This window comes from Rhineura floridana, chromosome 15 (genome assembly GCF_030035675.1).
Source record: "Rhineura floridana isolate rRhiFlo1 chromosome 15, rRhiFlo1.hap2, whole genome shotgun sequence".
NCBI classification, from domain to species: domain Eukaryota; kingdom Metazoa; phylum Chordata; class Lepidosauria; order Squamata; family Rhineuridae; genus Rhineura; species Rhineura floridana.
The window spans coordinates 31128211-31150883 of NC_084494.1; the positions used below are offsets into that span (position 1 = coordinate 31128211).

At 48.7% G+C, this 22673-nt stretch overlaps 1 protein-coding gene across 1 annotated transcript in view; it reads left to right on the plus strand.

Annotated features, from left to right (window-relative positions):
• The first annotated feature begins 16772 nt into the window (after positions 1–16772).
• Positions 16773–22673, plus strand: part of ATP1A3 (ATPase Na+/K+ transporting subunit alpha 3) — a 44428-nt gene continuing 38527 nt past the window's right edge. Inside the window, exon 1 of the mRNA XM_061597594.1 lies at positions 16773–17016. Coding sequence (XP_061453578.1) covers positions 17011–17016 — 6 coding nt within the window. The 5' untranslated portion in view covers positions 16773–17010. The remainder of the gene's footprint in view (positions 17017–22673) is intronic.

The following is a 22673-nucleotide window of genomic DNA, read 5'->3' on the forward strand; positions in this document are numbered from 1 at the left end:
TTCTCCCCTCCCCCACTCATGCTGAGCTGTTGCCAGGAGAGAGAAATGAGCATCCCTACTCTTCAGGCTTGTGTTAGCTACTGAAGCAGCCAGTCTCTGGGATCTCCCTCCACCCTTCTCCCTTCTCCCCCAGCCTACCTTCTATCTAGGACAGAAGACAAGAGGGTGGGAGACAGGGGATTGCATAGGTTCTTTGTCCCACAGCACGTGTTCCAGAAAAGAGACGGCCTCAGGCATCTTGGTGCTGGGGGAAGACATCACAGAAACCCAGGAGCTTGTCCCGATGTTCCACCACCACCACCATCATGGCCTTTTCTGGTGTTTCTCTTTCCGTGACCTGCCTGGCGAGCGAAATTTCCCAAAAGCCTCATCTGTCATCGGCGTGGTCTGTTGCGTATGAGAACCCTGGATGGCCTGAAACCTTGCCTGCCAATCAATGGTTGCCATGGAAATCAGATGTCGAGCAAGTGACCTTCAGCTATCAATGGGACAAGGGCACAGAGGATGGGATTAGCTGGGGGAACCCCAGTAGAAGGCATCATCTCGACACGAAAGCAGACTAGTTTCCTCTTCGGTCAACTAGGCCAGAGAAGTTAAGAGAATGGAGACTGTCATCCCCTCCTCCTTTTGGGGCCTTTGGAAAGGCTGGAGACACATCATGGCTTTTGAGAGTGCTGAAGCAGCGAGGCAACACTTCCCGTGGTGGAACACAGGAAGATGCTGTTGTGTACCACACCAGGCTGTTTACCCGCATATCTGAGCATCAACTATTTGGATCTAGGCAGAGGTCTTCCACATCTCTTGGTACCTGATCATTTTAACTGGAGATGCCGGGGATTGAACCTGGGACCTTCTGCATGCAAAGCATGTGCTGTACCACTGAGCTATGACTCTTGCCCTGTACACTCATCTTTCGTCTCACTGTCTCTGCTGATCAAACAGGTCTGGCAGACTTTTGAAACCTAAACTACCTAAACCAATCAAACCTGTTCACTGGGGGAGGGGGGGGAACTGGGATAAATATTTCCATCACGAGCTGTGACCCCTCTTTCATGGCTGGTTTGGGATGCCTTTTTAGTTCTCTGGAGGAAAAAAATGAAAATAAATCTATGGTCCCCCACATTAAAAGGAAAGGTTCTCATTGGTGGTGATGATCATGGGTACAGAACCAGGAGTGTGACATTTCTTCCAGATTAAGGAATCCATTCCAGAGTATTTAAAAATGGCATAGAGTCAGTATACTTGGCACAGTCTTACACCAATCTAGGGCATCTCGAAGGTGAAAATCTCCTGGTTGATTCAGTGCATGATTTGGTGAAGACCAAAGCTTACTGTGAGGTTTGCAACCCCAGCTCCTTATTCATTTCTGCACACACTGTGATTGGCGTGGGGCTCATGTGCTTGATAGTCCTGTGTGCTGATGAAATATTTGGCTGGAAGTAGAGCCAGCTAGGGCATCTCACAGAGGACACTCTCCTGTAAGTGTGTGTGTGTTTTGTGGTATCCCAACACTTAGTTTGGGGTGCACACACCACTAACTTATTTGTGTCATCTGGGGTCATTGTGGGTTAAAGCATGTTGTACAAAGCAATTGTTTTAATTGGAGAGAGACTGGAGGTCTTAAAAAATGTTAACAGTTTTGTATTGAATTTTCCAAAAAGAAGTCCAAACAAATACAGTCAAACAATACAAAATAAACCACAATCAATCAAAACCGACGTGTTCATTTAAGAGGGGGAGAGGGGAAGTGGGGAAGTGGGAGTGGCTGGTGTTCATGACACCCAGTGCACAGACGTTTAAGCAAATCTGTATAAGGAGTCCATATATTCAGTGGCGGCTGGTGGCTCTGTGTTAGTGGGACAGTGGAATCCAGGTTTTAGTCTGAATGTTCAAGGAACTGTCCAAGGTGCTGAAGCACCTTGAAAGTCCATACTAAAACCCGTAGCAGATTTCACTGCTCCACTGACATGGAGCCACCACTTGCCATTGCATACAATATTATCTGAGAACTTCCTATCTTTCTTGAGTTTATGGAAGGTCATCTTCTCATAGATTGCCAGCTAAGCCATGTTTTCTGTTTGCTGTACAATGGGGAGGGGGGAATAGACCTTTCCTTCCAATAGATGTTTAGCTACCATGAATGTTGTTAGGAGCCAGTTAAATTATCCCTCTGTCAGGTTCCAAAGGACCGGAACACCATTCAATAGAACTTTAACATCTGTACATCTCAAAGAGGTGCCCCAAACCAGAGACTGGAGATCTTGAGACAGTCCCTTGGTTGTTGAGTGTTGGTAGCCCACAACTTATTTTTGGTACAAGGACATATAAGCTTCTGTTCCCTTACTGAAGCTGTCGTGCAGCTCTGTTTTGAACTTTCAAATACGGGTCTGGGGACTAAGAACACAGGAAGGTGCCTTATGCTAAATCCAATCTTTCCATCTACACTCAGCAATGGCTCCTCAAGGATGCTTTGATTTGGATTCCTGCATTGAGCAGGGGGTTGGACTTGATGGCCTTATAGGCCCCTTCCAACTCTACTATTCTATGATTCAGACAGACACCCTTTCCAGCCCTCCCTGGGATTGAACCTGGGACCCTTTGCTTGCAAAGCATGTAACCAGCTAATGGGATTGGTTACTGCTTGACTCCCTTTAACTGCCCCAGAGTGACTGAAGAGCAGTAAAAAGGGAGTGATCTTTTCCATGTTTACGAGAGACAAAAGGGAAATTCTTTGCAAGTACAGGATTCAGGAGAGATGGGTATTCCGGAAAGGTGATTAATTTTGGGGGGGGAGTGTGTGTGCGTGTGTGTGTGTGTGTGTGTGTGAGAGAGAGAGAGAGAGAGAGAGAGATCACAGTTTGCCATCTGCGATTTGAGGATCAGAGGCATTTGTGAGATCTCACTCTGTAATTTGAAGTAGAAGCCATCCTGTATTCTTGTAATCAATTATACAGATTAAAGCTGCCCTTTACACTTTCCATCTTTATCCACCCTTTAGGATTTGTCCTCATGATCGCAGCACAGACTGGATATTCCTTAATGCTTTGGGGGGAGAAACCTACAGTGGTGTTCAGAAAATACATAAAGCATGCCCAAGCAACCAATAGATTCCTCACCCCACAATTAAATTTATTACAGAGAAAGACATCTCCCTGCTACTTTTTTTGGTGCCCCTCCCTGAACTTTCAGGCTGGCTACAGGCCTGGCACCAAACAGAGACTGATTCAAATCAAGCCTGCAGTCTCCATCTTGAGTCTCTAGATGCAGATCTGATGGCTGTGCAACTTGGAGCCAATTTTTCTTCCCTTTGCTTTGCATAACATCCAGCGTGAGGTTCCATCTCCTCTGTCGGGGGCAGTATGCCTCCGCATGCCAGCTGTTGGGAATCACCAGTGGGGAGAGGGCTATTGCACTCTGGCCGTGCTTTTGGGCTTCCCACAGGCCTCTGGCTGTGATAACAAAGGGGTGGACTGGATGGGCTTTCCCTTGATCCAGCGGGCCTCTTCTTATGTTCCTAGGATGGAGAATTCTGGAGAACTCAAAACCAGCTCGCTATTTTGTGACATGTTGGCCAATCTTCAATATAATGGTCTGACTGGATTTTTCGAGTGCAGCCTCTAGTTTTGCTGCACTCACAGACATTCAAACACATGTTTCACAATCTTTCATGCATTACTGAGCTGTGGGGATGGGGGTGGTTTTAACCCTCTCATTCCCAAGCCCTCATTAACCTGCGGCAGGGGCAGGGCAGAGTCTGAAAGCCCCTTAGAATAAAAAGTAATGACAAATGCTCTTGAGCATGTGTAAAGTGCCTTTCAGCCCTAGGCAAATCCAGTCTCCCCCATCCGAGGTTAGCAGGACTATCTTTCAAGCTTGCCAGGATCAAGCCCTAAAAGAATTATGGGGACTGTGGTTTGTTAAGGATACTTGGAATTAGTAATTCTGAGGGGGAAAACACAGTTCCCAAGATTCTTGGGGAAGTCATGTGCTTTAAATGTGTGGTGTGGATCTGCAGTCATGTTAAAGACTAACTTAGGACACCCCCTTGGCACGTGGATGAATAAGCTGAAATTAAATCCCGACAAGACAGAGATGTTGTTGGTTAGCAGAAATGCTAACCAGGATTGGGGTTGTTGGCCCACTCTAGATGGGATTGCACTCTCTATGAAAGAGGGGTCCGCAATCTGGGAGTCCTCCTGGATCCAACTTGCACCAGCTCTGACTCTATCTTGGACGCTCAGATCTGACCACCCTCACCCATGCCCTAGTCAGCTTGGGCTACTGTAATGCGCTTTACATGGGGCTGCCTTTGAAGACTACTCAGAAACTTCCGCTAGTTCAAAATGCGGCTGCCGGAATGCTAACAAGAAAGAGCTGCTTTGAGCACATAACACCTGTGCTTAAAGAGCTATGTTGGCTCCCAGTTTGCTTCCAAGTACAATTCAAGATGCTGCTTTTGATCTTTAAAGCCCTAAACTGTTTGGGACCTAGGTATCTGTCTGCCTGTTGTTCCCTCATTAGTCATGCCCATTGCACGAGAGCTAGGGAAGAGGGCCTGTTGTGAATACCTACTACATCTGAAGCCCAGTTGGTGAATACTTGCAACAGAGCCTTCTCTGTCATGGCCCCTAGACTATGGAATGTCCTTCCCTGTGAGGTAAGATCAGCCCCATCTCCTCCTACTTTTAGACCACTGCTGAAGACCCACCTTTTTATTCAAGCGTTTGGTTAAATTTTTATCTCTTCGTACTGATGTTTTTAAGGATTTTATGGATTTGTTTATATATGGTTCTTTGTATGCTTTGTTTTTAAATCTATGTAATCCGCCTCGGGACCAGCATTGCAGGTGAGAGACGGATAACAAAAGTATTGTTGTTGTTCTTGTTCTTGGTAGTAGTAGTAGTAACAACAACAACAATAACAAAAACAAGAAGTTTGGACTAAAACCCAGAGTGGATTCCACTGCCCCACTGACATGGAGCCACCAGCCGCCACTGCTTAGCTGAATACCACTCAAGGTTCTTTCTCCCCTTGTTATCATTGCAACTGGTGGTAGAATTAGGTATCATGAGACCCTGACCTTAATGGTCTTATGACCTCCTCCTTTTGATGGCAATGTGAAGCCTTCATTTATTTGTGGTAAGCCAGCCCTCCTGCTCTTTCTGCTGAATAGGACCCTGGACCTCGGCCACAAAGTCCTGCCCTGGTGGTGCAACTGATCACAACACCCCTGAGAAGTAGTTTAGGCTGCTGAGAGAGTGCGAGAGCTCTAACCTAGAGGTTCTGGTCCAGATCTCCTCCAACTTGACAGACACTCCTTCCCACTTGCAACCTAAAAATGGGGATCAAACCCAAGAGTCCAGGTCCTCAGATCTGCCCCACCCTTGCCCCATTCCCAGTTCAATAGCTGGTATGAATATTGGCTCATGCACGTGGCTTCCTGTTAGTGCCATTGCCTTCCCAAAGCTGCCAGCAGAACCCAGGAGCCTTGGGTCTGCAGAGTAGACTTCCCCTCTCATCACCAACCCAATCTGTTTGCAGAGCTGAAAGCAAAGTCCCAAGGGAATCTGGCTGGAAACTCACAATGTGCACTTTTCAGAGGGCTGATGGTTTGGGGGTGGGAGGGAGTTGTGCCTTGGAGAGGTTTGGTTTTCCTTCTGCCTCTCTCCAGCCAGGAGGGGCTGGCATTCTGGCTGGCCACCTGGTTTTTGCTTTGCAACCACAGGAGGGAGGGAAGGTTGAATCAAGGTGAAGGCAGAAGAGCACCCAGACTGAGGGAAAAGAGGGAGAATGGAAAACCGAGCCAGACCCACAGACCCTGGTGGAAGACACACACACACAGCAAGAGGGGTGCTAATGGGGGGGGACACATGCATAGGACTCCCCATGCATAGTAATCATACATACACACACACACACGAGATTCTGTCTGGGCCTGTTTCATCATCATCATCATCATCATTTTTCTTTGTCAAAGTGAGCCCTCTCCATCCCTTAATGAGGAACTGGTCTCTCCATCCTTCTTCTTGGGACTGATGGGGGAAATCCCCACCTCTTGCCCGTGCCCTCTGAAACCACCTGCCTTCAGAATTGCAAAATCTTGCAGCTGCAACACCAGCAGTGCTGACACCTCTGCAAAATGAGCATGCACAAACATTGGTTATGCTGCCTTATGCTACACCTGACCACTGGAAAAGACTCCTGCGTGAAACCTTGGAAAACCACTGCCAGTCCATGCAGACAATATCAAGCTAAGGAACATAAGAAGATGTCTCATACAGAGACAGACCACTGGTCCGTCTAGCTCAGTATTGATTCTCCATTGGCTCAGGGGCTCTCCAGGGATTCACAAAGGGGGGGGCGTGGAGTATTTCCTAACTCTAACCGGAGATGCCAGGGACTGAACCTACTGCCTGCAAAGCATGTGCTCTACCATTCAGCTATGGTCCTTCCCGTAAAGTAAGATTCTGGTCCTCATGGTTCTGAAGAAAGGATTGATTTAAATTGTAAACTGCCTTATACTGAGTCAGGCCATTGATCCATCTTGCTCAGTATTGTCTCTCCATTGACTGGCAGCAGCTTTCTAGGCATTCACAGATGGGGTCTTTTCCCAGGCCTACTAGGAGATGATGGTGATTGAACCTGCGATATTTTGCTTGCAAAGCATGTGTTCTACCACTTAGTGGGACTGGGAGGAGAGCTTTAGTTGCTGTGTGTTATTCTATCAGCAGCTTTAGTCATAATATCTCAGCGGAACCTCCAGGTTGCAGGGCAATCTGAATACCACTTACTAGGAGAATTAGTGAGAGAGTGTGGTTGCTTTTATTCCCTGTTGGGAGGCTTCCTGAATGTACCTAGCTGTCCACTGTTGGAGGCAGGATACTGAATGAGATGGAGCCATGGTCAGATGTAGCAGGGCTCTTCTTTTCTTCTTACATTCCAGAAATTGGAGAGATGTGTCTTTTTATGAAGGTAGTGCCAGCTGTCCCTTCCCCCAGTCCCATGGGCAGGCCCAAATTTTATGAGAATAAAGTCTAGCCTGACCTTCAGAGTTTGTTCCCAGAAGACAAATTTCCTCCTCAGATCATTCTCCTGTAAAGAAGTGACACAAATCAGACACGCAACTCCTCACGTCTGGGCTGGCATGTGCCCATTGCTTGATATCACTGAATGTCCCATTTTTGATTGCCTGAACTACAATTATTGGAAAGTTAAAGTTTGGAGAGGTTTGATAGGCAATGGCTCTTTCACACATGCAAGTCAGCCTCTTGATGAACACGCATGTGTGAACTTCTCCTTGGATGAATATTCCTCTGTCTCAGTTTTATTCTGTGTGGGACGTGTTGTGGGAAGATGCGACCAGCTGTGACTCCCTCCAACACATGTTGTTGTTGTTATGTGCCTTCAAGACAATTTTGACTTATGGTGACCCTATGAATCAGTGACCTCCAATAGCATCTGTTATAAACCACCGGATCTTGTAAGTTCAGGTCTGTGTCTTCCATTATGGAATCAATCCATCTCTTGGTTGGCCTTCCTCTTTTTCTACCCCTTTCTGTTTTTCCCAGCATTATTGCCTTTCCTAGTGAATCATGTCTTCTCATGATGTGTCCAAAGTACGATAACCTCAGTTTCATCATTTTAGCTTCTAGTGTTCTGGTTTAATTTGTTCTAACACCCAATTATTTGTCTTTTTCCCAATCCACGGGATGTGCAAAGCTCTCCTCCAACACCACATTTCAAATGACTTGATTTTTCTCTTATCCGCTTTTTTCACTGTCCAACAGCGAAATAGGCAGGTGTGCATTTATCACAGACAGCAATGGATGTGTGGCATACATCCAAGTACCTGTGGTCACACATCTTTAATGCAGGAAACTTCATCCTCTGTGAAGTAGCCCTTAGGCCAGTTTTGCTAGTACAAGGGCACCTGTTTTCCTTCCTCAGGCCTGGGGGGTGGGGGCAAATACCGCCCTCTAGCCAGCCTTTGGGACTCTCCCCAGGCCATGCCCCATCCTAAGCCACACCCCTATCCAGATTGCTCCATGCCCTCCTGAAGTGCTTTTGCCTGACCGGAACATGTCCTTGAATGATGATAATGCCCCTTGCTTGTCTGCATGGGGAATGGAAAGATTTAATGACTTTTGCACGGCTGGAATGTAGCCTGCTGTCAAGGGTAAGACTAGCATCTTTTGCCCCACCCACTTTCTCCTCTGTTCCCACTCACCACTGGCATGTGGCCCTCAGAAGGTTTCCCATGAAGAAATGTGGTCCTTGGACCAGAGGTGGCTGGTGGCTCCATGTCAGTGGGTCAGTGGAATCTGCTCCGGGATTTAGTCTGAACTTTCAGGAGCTGTCCAAGGTGCTCCTTGAAAATTCCGACTAAAACCCAGAGCAGATTCCACTGGCCCACTGACATGGAGCCATTAGCCATCACTGCCTTGGATGGAAAAAGTTTCCCCACGTACCTGAATTAAGCTGGTCACATCATCAGAAGGGCTGATATATGTTGGTCCATGGTGCTCCATCCTCAGGATGCACATAAATATTTGGAAGGTGTGGGTTTTGCCTGTTGGGATATGTTTGTGTGTGCTCTGAGAGAAATGGGAGAACAGCCTGCTTGCTCAAACATAAATGGAGCTGTACAAGGAGCTGTCCAATTCAGCACCGTCGACAAGGTCCGCTGAGGGCTTGGCTATAGAGATGAAGAGCCCGCAGTTTGCAGCTCACAGCCAATCAGACTCCAGAAGAGGATGTTGTGATGGGAAGTTCTTGGCAAAGTGTCCCTTTGAGAAGAACTGAAATGAAGAAGAAGGGGGGGGAGCTATAGGCAATTGCCCAGAGAATTTCTATTGAAGGACAGTTACAAATTCATATAATAAATAATGAATATAAGAATGGGCAAGAACGAAATGGTTGGGCCCTGTGGTCAGAACTGAGGAGCCAGAGTACAGGAAGGCACAAGGGAGAAAGCAAGCAGCAAATGTCAATGAAATTGAACTGGGAAGAGATTGTCTTGGCATGATACCTGAGCATTGCCGAACGCCTGTAGACATGATGGATCTCTTCTGCAATCTTCAAGAGAACAGAAGGAAAGGGATGTCACTGTATCCAAACGGTCCTGCAAATGATTCTTCTTCTTCTTCTTCTTCATCATCATCATCATCAAATGTAGTTCTCAAATACAGAATGCTTGGTTACAAGTCAATGTGCAGGCAGTGAAGCAGCGTATATAATTCCTGTGGATTTCGGGCAGCAGCATAGAATAAGGCATGCAAGTTCTTTTCAGGAAAGTTGGGTGGCAGGTCAAGGTCAAAGTCTGGTTGCTGTATTGGACACAATCCAGCCAGAGCTCAGCACTTTTAAATCCCAGGGAGTTCCACAGCAGAGTTAAGCACATGCTTAAATCTCTCCCATTGAAACCAGTGGGATTCCTTGGCTGAATAGTGTCCATAGCCAGTGGTGCAACTGAGACTGGATCTTGGGGCCAAAGTCCAGGGGACCCAAAATGACCACCCATACAGCAGCAGATGAGGGGGGCAGCAACAAACATGTTCGGCCTCAGCACTGGAGCTGGTAAAATGAGTATGCCAGGACCCACCAGGGCTGACACTGGCTGCTGCAGGCTTCTATTCTTTCTTTTTAAAAAACATTTGATAGTCAGGGGCTGGCCAGGCATGTATGTGGCTAAAGATCCTCATTTTATTATTTTAACTTGAAAAAAACCCTATCCTTTTCTACAACAAAATGGTGCTTATTCTCAAGTAAATATGTTTAGCATTAGAACAGCAGAAAGAAGCCCCCTTTTATTTTATTTTTATGATGGTGCTATTATTTAAACTGTAAAACAGCACATGCTCAGAGTATTTGTTTTTTTTAAAAAAAAAACACCAGAGTTGACAAACTTTTTGTTTGTTTTGCTCTTAACATATCAGGAATGTTGTGGCTGTTCCAAAAAAATAGAATGGCGGGGGGGGGGGAGAAAAGAAATGTTAATTTTGTGCTTCACAACTGACGTAGCACACATAGCCATCTAGAGGAGAAGAAACAACTAAGGCCATCAAGAGCAGGGTCCAAAATTACCTATCTGTACTACTGCCCATAGTACTTTATTGAGTGTCAAAAGTACTTCACATAGATTAGAAATCCTATGGGAGGTCCATTTTATTATCATCATATTGCAAATGGGAGTGATGAGCAGGCCTGGATGCAGAGGGCAGCTAGATCAGGTACTGGCCAAAGGCCCCAGCAGCTCAGAAGGGCTGCTCACTGGTCTCAATTACTACCCTCTTTGCCAGGTCCCCAGATGGCTATTTTCGTGGTGGGCAGCTGGCTGTGACACTTTTAACCAGCAGCCCAAGTTGGGTCCCATCCGTGGGGGCTGGCGGGCATTTGAATTTACCCAAAAGGTAATGCCCAGCCCATAGATCTATAGCAGTGTTGACAGAAGAAAAAAGTGTGGCTGCTCGGGGGATGTGCGCATGTGTGTGGGAATCCTATCCACAGCACAGTGCTGAGGGTCCCCTGAAATCCGGCCCCGACTCTGTCAGTGGGGATTTGAAGCTGTGACACAGCTTGCCCAAAGGCAGTAGTGAATTCATGGCTGAGAAGAGATTCGAATTCTTCCTTGTCCATTTGGCAGAGGCTATATCAGTTGTCATGATTTTGCTATTTCCACTAACTCCTTTCATTGGTTGATGCAGCTATTTATTTCTTCCTGTCTGAAAGCAACAATGGCTGTGTATACACACCACACATTTAAAGCATATTTAAAGCATATGACTTCCCCCAAAGGTGCTGGGAATTGTAGTTTACCCTTCACAGAGTTACAATTCCCAGGACTGTTCCTAGGATCCTTTGGGGAAAGTCATGTGCTTAACATGCATGGCATGTGTGGTATTTAAAAAAGGTAAAGGTGTCCCTGCACTTGTAGTGCGAGTCGTTTCCGACTCTTAGGGTGACGTCTTGCAACGTTTACTAGGCAGACCATATATATGGGGTGGGATTGCCAGTTCCTTCCCTGGCCTTTCTTTACCCCCCAGCATATGCCGGGTACTCATTTTACCAACCACAGATGGATGGAAGGCTGAGTGGACCTTGACCCCTTTTACTGGAGATTCGACTTCCTCCTTCCGTTGGAATCGAACTCCGGCCGTGAGCAGAGCTTCGGCTGCGTTACCGCCGCTTACCACTCTGCGCCACGGAGAGTCACTATTAATATTTCTGGTAAAGCACTGAGTCAGCAAAACAGGAAAGGGGGGGGGAGTCAGATCTCTGCCCCCAGGAGCTTACAGGCGAAAGAACAGAGGAACAGGAACGGCAAGGATTAGGGGTAACAAGGACTAAATGTGATCAAATGCAGTTGCACGCTAGCCAAGGGAGCGTTGTGAAAGGCATAAGTACATAAGAAGAGCTTGCTGGATCAGGCCCAAGGGGACCCATCTAGTCCAGCATCCTGTTCTCACGGAGGCCAACTTCTGGGAGGTCTGCAAGCAGGACCTGAGTGGAAGAGCTCTCTCTCCTCCTGCAGTTCCCTGCAACTGGTATTCAGAAGCATCCTGCCTCCAACTGTGAAGGCAGAGCATAGCCATTGTGACTAGTAGCCACTGATAGCCTTATCCTCCATGCATTTTTCTAGTGCAAAGTTATGGGTTTGTTCCTAGACACTTGCTGATTCCTAAGCTAAAATGAGTTAGTTTACCCCCTTGATGCTCTGGATGGGGGAAATGCTAGATATGTTAGGAGACAGAGGAAGGATTCAGAAATCCCCACTGCCCCTGTCCTCCTCAAGTGTTTCACAGATGTAGGGTGTCTAAAGGATATCCTCCCACATATCAGGTCAGCTGAACCTGTGGCATTGTGCACCAGGGCAAGCCCCTCCTCCCATTGGGAAGTGATCGCATTTTTCTTGCTGCCATGGAAACCCCTTCCTTCTGTTGCCACAGTGACTCTGGGTCACATGGACTCCTCCCCCTTGCCCAGTCGCCATGGAGATCAAATGAGGGATGATGGAGTCTGAAAAGTGATGCTGGGGCCTAGAAGCTCTTAATCCTGGCTCTTGTTTAGGATGGAGCTGGCACTAATCCTTTGGGGAGTAGGACCCTCCTTGCTCTGAAAAGGGCTAGTAAACTGTTACCAGGCAGCTATCAGTTTCCAGTTTCTGTCTGCTGCTGTTTTCTGTATTATTTAAAGTGGTTTTTAAAAAAGCTGTTATTGTATTTGGTGCATTGCCTTGAGACAAGCAAACAAATAACCACTGTCACCTCTCTCCATTTCTTTTATAGGAGATGTTTACCCTGGATTCCACTGATGGGGTGATGGTTTGATGGAGAACTGTGAACTGACTCACTGTAGTCTGATCTCATTACAGCAAAGTGAATGGTTTGGGAACACCCATTGTATGGGGGGAGGAGGGGTTGGAGTGGAAATGAAGACCACTGAGAACCCCACTAGAGCCAATCTAGGCTTTTCATCTTCTGTTTGCTTGCTTATTACAGGGGTGGGGGAAAAATTTCAGACAGAGGGCCACATTCGCTTCTAGGCAACCTTCTGGGGGGCACATGGCAGTGGTGGTCAGGAAAAGTGGGTAGAGCAACTCACACAACTTTTATCTTTGTGCAGTAGGCTAGTTTCTCCCACATACTTCTCTGTCAGGCAAGAAGCATTGTCAGAGTTCAAAGATGCACTCCAGTCAGGCAAAAACACTCAGGAGGGGGCAGAGCACGGCCAGTAAGGGGTAAGGCCTGGGGAGGGGGTATGCCTTGGGGAGAGTCCTAAGAGAGAGACAGAGAGACCTGGAAGAGCACATTTGGCTCTCAGGCCTGAGGTTCTCCATCAATATTTTATTATAAATATGTGTATTCATTCATTCTAAAACATTTTACTTGCTCAAGGAGGTTCACATAAAGCTCTCGGTAAACATAAACATATATAAATGTTCAGTGAAATCTTACAGCATCAACAGTTTAAAAAAAACAGTCAACAAACAGCACAATAGCAGAAATTGTTATAACCAGCTTGATTTAAAACGGGAAGGAAGCTGCCCGGTGAGTTGCCCTAGGGAGAAAATTCCAGAGTGAGGGTCTGACTACTGAGAAGGCCCTCCTAGGCCTTGCCGCCAGAATCTGAACAATCCAAGAGGGTGGCATGCAGAACCCGTTCTTCCCAGAAGATGAGACCGCTCACCAGCAGAGCACCTTCTTTGGATGCAGAAGGTCCCAGGTCCATTCCCCAGCATCTCCAGGTGGAGCTTTATCTGAAAGACCTTTCTCTGAAACCCTAAAGAATGGCTGCTGGTTAATATTGAGAAGACAAAATTGAGCTAGATGGACCAATGGTGTGACTCAGTGTAAGGCAGCTTCTTGTTTATATCAATTGTTTATTTGGAACCATGGCAACTAGAATTTTGCTTCCTCTTTAGATGAAGGACTACAGCTCAGTGGTAGAACACTTGCTTTGCATACAGAAAGGCCCAAGTTCGACTCCTGGCATCTCTACTTTGGGCTAGGAAAGACTGCTCCCTGAAATTCTGGAGAGTCACTGCCAATCAGTTTAGACCAGCCTTTCCCAACCTTTGGGCCCCCAGATGTTGCTGGACAACAACTCCCATCAGCCCCACCCAGCATGGCCAATGGTCAGGAATTATGGGAACTGTAGTTCAGCAACATCTGGGGACCCAAAGGTTGGGAAAGGCTGGTTTAGACCATACTGAGCTAGGAGGACCAATATTTGCCTTGGCATAAGGCAGCCTCCAAAGTCTCACAAAGTTAGGGATGAGAACATCACAGAACAGATGCTCCTTCATAGCATAAACTATGATAAAAATATGAATCATAAGTAATAATATAATAATGCAGCAGTAAAACAAAATGGGCTGAGATACACCAAATGTATGAGTTACAGTGGAATATTAATTATACAGCCGCAACAGTGGCTGTGTACAATAGCCAGCATGGATTTTTCACACTCTGCCATGTTAAATTGAAAATACCCCCCTGCCATTCTGCTGCTTCGCATAAGTTCTTTCCAAAACAAAATCTTACAAATCCTATAGTCCTGAATTCAGAAACAGTTGCTTAACAAGCCTCTAAGTTTTCATGGCAATACAGAAAACACTCAGAGAGAATACAGGAAGTCTAAAAGTAGAGTAACATAATCCAGACCCCTCTTGGACTTTTTTCAGTGAGTGGTCTCTTAATTTGTTGAAATTAATTAAAAATCAGCCATGTTCACAGAATACATGTAATCCTATTACTGACCTTACTCCATACTCTGACCTTAATCTTCTGCAGTTTAAAAGTTTAAAAAATGCATGGCTAATTTTTAATTATTTTAAGAAAAATAACATTGGAGTCTATGATAGTGCAGGCATGCTCAGTAAGAACCAACTGTCAGTGTTCTAAAAGCCAGACTAACAGCTGTTTGGATTGGCTAATCAGGGCCATACCCACGCCAGACATTTATTCCACTTGAAACAGTCTGGCTTCCCCAAAGAATCCTGGGAAGTAGCCAGAGTGATTTAACAGTCAGCCCCTCTTTCCAGAGAATTCTGGTGATTGGAGCTCTGTGAGGGGAATAGGGCTCCTAACAACTGTCAGCACCCTTCTCAAACTACACTTCCCAGGATTATTTGGAGGAAGCCATGACTGTTTAAAGTGGAGTAAAGTCTGGTGTGGATGTGGCCAGGGACAGTTTTGTTTAAATTTGGGTGGAAGACTACATGTGTCTGCGATCGAATAAAAAGGTGGGGGACCCCCCCAAATGATACTAACAATGTTTTCCTTTTGGAAAGGAAAGGGACTTTCCCTCTGCCCAGTTCCCACCCACCCAATCTCCCCCTCCCCCAATCTCCCCCTCCCCCAATCTCCCCCTCCCCCTACTTCTCTCCTACTTCCACTCCCTCCCCCTTCCCTCCTCCTCCCTCAGGTCAGTTTCACCTGTCCTAAGCATGAATGCACAGGAGTAAATCGCATTGAACTCAATAAGTATGCAAATGATCAAACCTCCCCTTTCCCCTCCCCCTTCTTCCCTCCCCCTCCCCTCCCCCTCTCCTCAACATCACACTGCTGACTCATGCTTTGCTTGTGATTGACTGCAATCCTGAGATCCTTTTCACATGTATCATCATCATTTTCATCATCATCAATAACAACAACAACAATAATACTGCTTCCAAGTCAGCTATCCACATGCCTATATCTATGGATGATTATGATGATTCGCTTAAAGGCTTTCGTCAGTTCAGTGCAGGTTCTATGACTGATGGGGTAAAATGGGGTGAGGAATGTGAGGCCATATGACAATAAAGAGGGCCATCCCAGGGATGAAATGTTTGCAGGTTTATGTATATAGAGAATATGGGCAAATCAGAGGATCAGCTTATGTTGCAGCAGGACAACATGGCATACGTTCTGATGGTGTAGCTACGCTACATACTAGCAGTGGTTTTATACCAGTTCAGGGATCATGGTTGTCCCCCCAAAGAATCCTGGGAACTGTAACTCGTTAAGAGAGGTGAGAGCTGTGAGGGGACTGTGGGAACTGTAGCTCTGTGAGGGGAATAGAGGTCTCCTCACAACTCTCAGCACCCTTAACAAATCCCAGGAATCTTTGGGAGAAGTCGTGACTTCTTAAAGTGGCATGATACTGCTTTAACTGTAAGGTGCAGATGGGGCCAGAGTATTTGCAAGGGTTACAGCCTTTGTCGACCATCCCTGCTCATTGCAGAGTTGCTTTATTACTGAGTCAGACCATTGGTTCACCCATCCCAGTATGTTGGCTAATCTGACTGGCAGTGGCTCTCTGGGAGAGGCGGATCTATCCGCAGGTGTGCTCCCTCATCCTTTTAACTGGAGAGGCCAAGGACTGAACCTGGGACCTTTGGCCGGCAGGGCATGTGCTCTGCCACACTGAGCTGTGGCCTCTCACTCTCGCCCTCTCAAGTTCATTCCCTATAAAAAATAGATGTGGGAATGGCACTGATTTCCCTAGGGTTAATTTGAGAGGAAAATACAGTGTGTTTGGGGTACGATTGTCTTCTTATGGTTTTTTGGATGCGCATGTTGTTTTGATATGGTGCGTGGGTTGCATCCTGTACAGATTGGGCGGGGTGGTGGTGAATTGTGCTGCTTGAAGTATGATGTGAAGCCACGCTGGGTAGCAGATTGGGGGTGGGGGTGTCTGGATTTTGCGGTGGTGGGGTGGTGATGATCAAATATGGAGGACCTCTGATGCATGTGCATCCATTTAAGAATAGCTTTGGGGGTTTGGTTGGCTTTGGGGCTGTCATACAGTGCTGATGATTGATGCTAGCCTGTCTTCTGCGCAGAGGAGAAGGTGCTTTGTGGCTTGGGAGTGTCCTGGGTGTGTGTGATCCTTTGGGCCTTGGGGATGTCTGGATCCCCTGTGTGTGTGTGTGCGTGCACGCATTTGGAGTGCAGCCATGTGAAGGCCTGTGGTGAGCGGTGAGGTCGTGACCATCCATTTCAGGCGCTGGCCTTCTCCGGAGGCTGCGATACTGCGGAGGGTGGCATTTTCCGTCGGGGTGGGGATGCTTTGAGTCTGAGGGCCCCTCTGGTTGGGTTGCTTTGGGGTGCTCTGGCAGGTGCTGCCGCTGGCCAGGCTTGGGGATCCCCTGCCCCTTCTCGCCTCCTCCGGCAAGGTGAATTCTGCAGTAAAGGGGGTGGGGCTTGCTGGTGGGGCGGTCTGGGGGGGGGAGAAGCCCCTGATTGGCTGCCGTGCCTGGCCCAGCTCAGACAGCAGCTGCAGGAGTGCGCCGGGTTCCGTCCTTCGCGCCTGGCAGCCGTGGGCACAGCATCCCTGGCTGGGGGCGCAGGCAGCTCCCTCCTCTCCTCTCCTCTCTGTCTGCCTCACTCTTGACCTCTCTCTCGACCTCTCTCTCGACCTCTCTTTCTGTCGCTCTCGCTCTCCCCCCATCCCTCCCTCCCTCTGCCTGCCAGGGACCCCCTGGAGAGTCTGGATCACTCAGGCTGAGACGCCGAAGCCGCCAAGATGGGGGTAAGTTGTCAACCTCTCGCGTTCGGCACGGCTGCCTCTGTGGCGCACTCGCGCCTCTCCCCACACCTCCATCTCTGCATTGCGCGGCGGCTGCTCGGGGCTCCACGAGGCGGCCGATCCGCCTCTGATGCGCGTTCTCCCTCGCCGTGCCCGAACCTCTTTCTCGCTCTTCACCCCCCCTCCCCATGACACAGGTCTAGACTTGTGCCCGCTTGCGCTTCCTCTACACACAGCAGGGGAAACGTCTGCGTCCAGAAGACCAGACAACCGCAGAGATACGTGCACAAGTCTCCAAGCGCGACCTAGGGCCCGTGTGAATGAATCTCTCTTAACCCCGCGTGTGGCGGACCCTCCGTTCCCATGCGTGTCTGTGGCGTGCGGCATGTATCTGGAGGTGCCTGTGCATGGGGAGGGGGGTGAGCGTGTCTCCCTCGGCAACTGAGGAGCTGGTACCCGTATTGAGCACCCCACCTCCACCCCCACCCAGGCAGTCACCTTCTCGTCCCCTCTGCCTGCTGGAGATGCTTACACACACACACACACCCATCTCTGCCGGTGCCCTTGGAGGGCGAGGGAGGACTCCCGGCCCCCTTGAAGCTCTCCCTCCCTCATTCCCTCTCCACCTCAGGCCGGACCGGAGGGCCTCGTTCTGACAGCTCAGGGCATATTTTTAGCTGCACCCTGATAAAAGCTTATCATCCCCGGGAGCTTGCTGGCCTGCTGGGATTCATGATTTGGGGTGGGTGGGGATGTGAGATCCATTCTTAAAAGCTGGGAAGAGTCCCCTTTCTGGGTGTCTCTTGAATGATTTTTTAAAGAGGGTGTCTGGAACTCGGGGAGTTTGGAGGTTTTTTGGGGGGGATGGAGAAAGGAGGGTGGCGCCGTCCGAATGTTGCAGAGGGAGGACCAAAAGAGCTTTCGGAGAGACCTGGCCGGCCAATCTCTCCCTTCCCAGGGGTGACAAAAATGTCAGCTCGGAATGGCGAGAGGGAGGAGAAGGGATGAGTCACTGCGCTGGAGGGAGAGGGAAGAGGGGAGGAACGGAGGATGAGAGGGGGGGAAGGGGGTTGAGGACGGGCAAAGAAAGGAAAAAGGAGAAAAAGATGCCGAGGAATGGAAACGGTGGAGAGAAGGCAGGAAAGAAAGGAAATGACAGGGCTAAGGAGGGGGGCGCTGTTATCCCCCCTTCTTGATATTCAGGGGCTGTTGGCTCCTGGGGGGGGAGATGCTGGGGGGGCTGCGGCAACATAAGGCAGCGGTCGCACCAACAGCGCCCCCCCCTTAGGAATAAGAGAGCTGGGGCCGTGGATCCGTTACAGGGGCAGCGAAAGGAACCCTGGAAGGTCACCTTTGTGCCCGCCCCACGCCACCTCGCCCAGCCCACGCTTACCCCAGCAAGGGATGCTCCTCGGAAGCGGAGGAGGGCAGGGGAAGCGGTCTGTGGGGGTGGAAGGGGTGCGCGCCAGACACTCACGCCTCTACAGCCAGGAATGGGAGCCATAAAAGGAGGGGTGTGTGTGTGTGTGGGGGGGGAAATGATCGCCATAGGGTGCCCCTCCCCGCAAATCAATCCCTGCTGGAAGGAGAAGAGGCTGCGCGAGCAGGCCTGGGCACTAGGATGGATGAGCCGTCCTTTTCGGGATCGGTGGCGGGGAGAGAGCGAGCCTGCAGCGGGAGAAACTGGGAGGGGGGTGGGGAATGGAGAGGGTTGCGAAGAGACCGGCTGTGTGTGTGTGTCGGTGCCGGGGGGGGGATGGGGGGAGGGGCAGCCTATGGCCCTGGAGCAGCTCCCCCGCCTTTCTTTCTGACGAGGAAGGAGGGGGCGCCTCGAGAGAGAGAGAGAGAGAGAGAGGGCACCATTGCAGCAGCTGTAACCTTGCAAAGAGCAGGAAGGAGAGCGCGAGATGGGCGGAGGGCGGAGGGACGGGAAATGCACGGGGGGTTGGAGGGGATCGGGGGTCCTTTGCTGGGGGCCACACCATGATTAAGCTTCCCCAACAGAGAAAGCGAGCCGGAGGGATGGCTGGCTTCTCAGCCTCCCCCCCTCCCCGTTTCTGGCTCCGAGCTCTGTGGCCGCCGCTCTCTGCCGCGAAGAGAGAGAGGAAGGGGGGCCGGGCGGGGCGGGGGAGGAAAGGTGGACCCAGCGGGGGAGAGAGACTTCGTCCTGGGCCTTTCCAGCCTAGCCAGCAGGAAACAGGAGAAGGGGAAGGGAAACCCCTCTCGCTCCCCAGATCCACTCCCCTGATGGGGGAGCCCCTCCTGGCTTGCTTCGGGGAGCCTTTCCAGCCCTGAGCAAAGGGATTTCCAAGGCCAACAAACGTCTTTTCCTGATATCACAGCGGAAAGGGGACCTTTCCCTCTCATTCCCTGGCCAGCCTCGAGTCATCTTCCCCCTCCTCATGAATGGTCATTATATTATTATTGTTGTTGTTGTTAATACTAATAATAAATTTATTGTCCGCCCTTCACCGAAAGCTCCCAGGGCCAGTTACAACAATTTTAAAACACATAATTAAAAACAATGAAAAACAACCTAAACAACATCACAGAAAATAGGGTGGCTCCTAAAAATATACATCTCAGGTGTGGAAGGCCAAGGTGAAGAGGTATTCGGAGCCCTGCAAGGCAGGCAGAGAGTGGAGAAGTTTTTTTTGGGGGGGGGGGAACCAATTCACTCTTCTTCTTCCTCCTCCTCCTCCTCATTTGACACAGGGCTCTGCGGCTGGTGAGCCCTGCTGCAGCGCTGGCACCACGCCAGGGATCTCTCCCTTCCGTCGCAGCGCCGCAGAATATGGGGGTGGCGGTCAGCCCTGAAGGAGCTGGGGTGGCCTGCGAACACCCTGTGGGGTGCACTGCACCCAGGGACCCCTTAAATTAGGCACCTCCCTTCCCAGCAGCTCCATAGCTCAGCTTCTGCGTAATCAGCATCCTATATTCACTTCCCCCAGAAATCCATCAGCAGGCTTTATCCACAGTCAGGAGTGGAGGGGATCCCCCCCCTTGTGTTTTCATCCCCTTTTTATAAATAGGTTGTAGGCAAGAAGGGCTTTCCCTTCCCTCTGCTGCAGTATGCCACATTCACCACCATCCCCGAAAGCCCCTGGGGCAATAGAAAATATTTGTGAGTCAGCAGTTTTCCTCAGTGGAAAATGTGGTAGAATGGGGTGTGTGTCACTCTCATGCACATGATTTGTCGGGATATGAACATGCGTGTGTGATTGCACATATCTGCATCCCGGGAAGCAGAGCGCATACATGTCTGCACATTAGCAAAGCTTGGGGATTTGGGATAGCATGCAAAGTGCATTTTCTATCTTTCTGTGTGGTATTTGCATATTTGTCTAGGGATGTGTGAATGACAGAGTGGCTGTGTGAGGGCTTCTAAGGGTGTCGCATGCATGTCTCAACATGTGATGGCTTCAGGGCCGTGGCACGTGCATCTTAGGTGTGATTATCTAAATGAGATTATCCATGTTTTCTACATTTGTGTACACTGATTAATATATCCCTGTGTGTTTGCATGTCTTAAGGATGTGTGAGTTTGGCATACTCCGCTCTCAGGCTGTATGCTGGTCTTTCCAAATATCTCTGCTTTCTGGCAACAATTTAGGTTGCAATGGGTTTCCAGTGGGGACATATGGGGATGGGGATGGTTATTGTGTGGGTTTTTCATTGCTCATTCATGTGATGACACACAGGAGGGTGATTCTACTTTCAGTCACAAATCAAGACCCAAGTCTTTTTTGCTCAACAGTGCTCCAGGCAAAAGTGTGCCAGGAAGGGCATTTCAAGGTCAGTCAAGGTCATGGAAGATCCTTCGTGGGCCTTAGACACACGTTTATTAATTCCATCCTATAATGGAATTAATGGCCAGGCCCAGACCAGATCAACTTTACAGATGGGCCCGGATCAGATGATACTAGGCTCTGTATAGCCAACTCTCTCTCTCTCCCCCCCCCTCTCACACACACTCTTTCACTCACTCAGTTTCCCTGACTCTATTCAGTTCTCAGTGAATCTTCATCTAGCCTGGGGCCTGGAGAAGGAAGATATGAACCTGTGTAGAGATAATAGTTTCCAGAGATTTGTAAGGTGATATGATAGGACCACCAATGCATGTTTGTTCCACCACCATCCCATCCTTCTGTGTTGCAGAGGCAAATGGGTTTTGCAGGTTTTTGAAATGCCTTAGAATCCTACAAACCTGTTTAATTGGACACCATAGTGGAACAAGAAAAAAATGGGCAAATGAAACTCTGGAAAAGTACAGTCTGTACGCCACTGCATGTCGCCTTCCTTCCCCTGGCCAGATGGAGATCCACCTAGGAATGATCAGGTGCATGGCAAGCAAAGTCCAGGATGTGGATTCTCTCAAATGTCATCCTCCTATCTATGATCTGTTTTAGTGTGGGGAACGCACTGGAAACAATCCTTAACTATCATTTCAGTTTGCTAAAATATATTGATAGACTATTTCCAAAAGGAGAGACCTCAGGCCTCAAGTGGCAGCCTGTAGCCTGGAAGCCCTACCTATTACTCAAAAAACCCATGTGTCTTAGTTGCAATTCCCCAGTGATGAGGGAAAAACACTTTGTGCATGCTCAGTAGCATCCAATACTTCACATGTTCCAGAGTGCTATTCTTCAACCTTGGGCCCCCAGATGTTGTTAGACTGCAACTCCCATCATCCTTGGCTATTGGCTAAACTGGCTGGGGTTGATGGGAGTTGTAATCCAACAACATCTGGGGACCCAAGGTTGAAGAACAACATTCCAGAGGTTCATGTGTGACATGAGAAACCATTTCTGGGAATAAGCCTTGTCATAAATTAAACCTTCAAAAAGGTGGGTCCTTCTTAAGTGTCCAATGCACTCCACATATAGAATTTCACTTATGTTTCCCCAAACTATGTAAGGTAAGCCATAAATGAGGGAGGCCGAGAGTGTGGATCTTACTAAAGACAGTGAGTTCAGTAGCTGAGAATTTTCCACTTCACAGCTCTCTGTCACAGCCTCTGCATAACAGCAGCTCCCACACCAGCCCTTGATGCTCTGATCATACATACACCAGCAGTGCATGCATAGAAAGAGGCTCTCCTTGTATGCTGGGCTGGAAGCCATACATGCAGCAGGGTGCAGTGCGTGAGATTGCCAAGACTGCATCTACCTAGATGCAATTCCTGATGGTGTCTCAAAAACTGCATGTACAGCACTGATCAGCTTGCTCTCCAAAGCACAGACTAACCATTGGGTGGGCATGCATGTGCAGATCGCATGCGGCGGTGTGTGTGTGGATCTTGGGGTCATGGGAGATTGAGGGGGTTATGTCATTGCTCATCAAAATCCATTGTGGATGTGGTGATAGTTGTATGAGCATGCAGCTAAGCTGTTTTATATGGAGTCAGTTTTTCTCTAGCCTAATAAATGCAGAGGTCTTTCCCAGCTCTTTGACCTGAGATGGCCTTTAACAGGAGGTGCGAGGAATTAATCCTGGGATCTTCTGCATGCAAAGTGTGTGCTCTTCCCCTGAGTTATAGCTCAGTCAGCTCCTTAGCATGATGCCATCTCTGCTGGGTCTCCCTCTTCCCTCACAGGATCCCACCGAGCTTTTTCTATCTCCTTCTGATACTGAAACTGGCAAGCAAAACATTCAGAGAA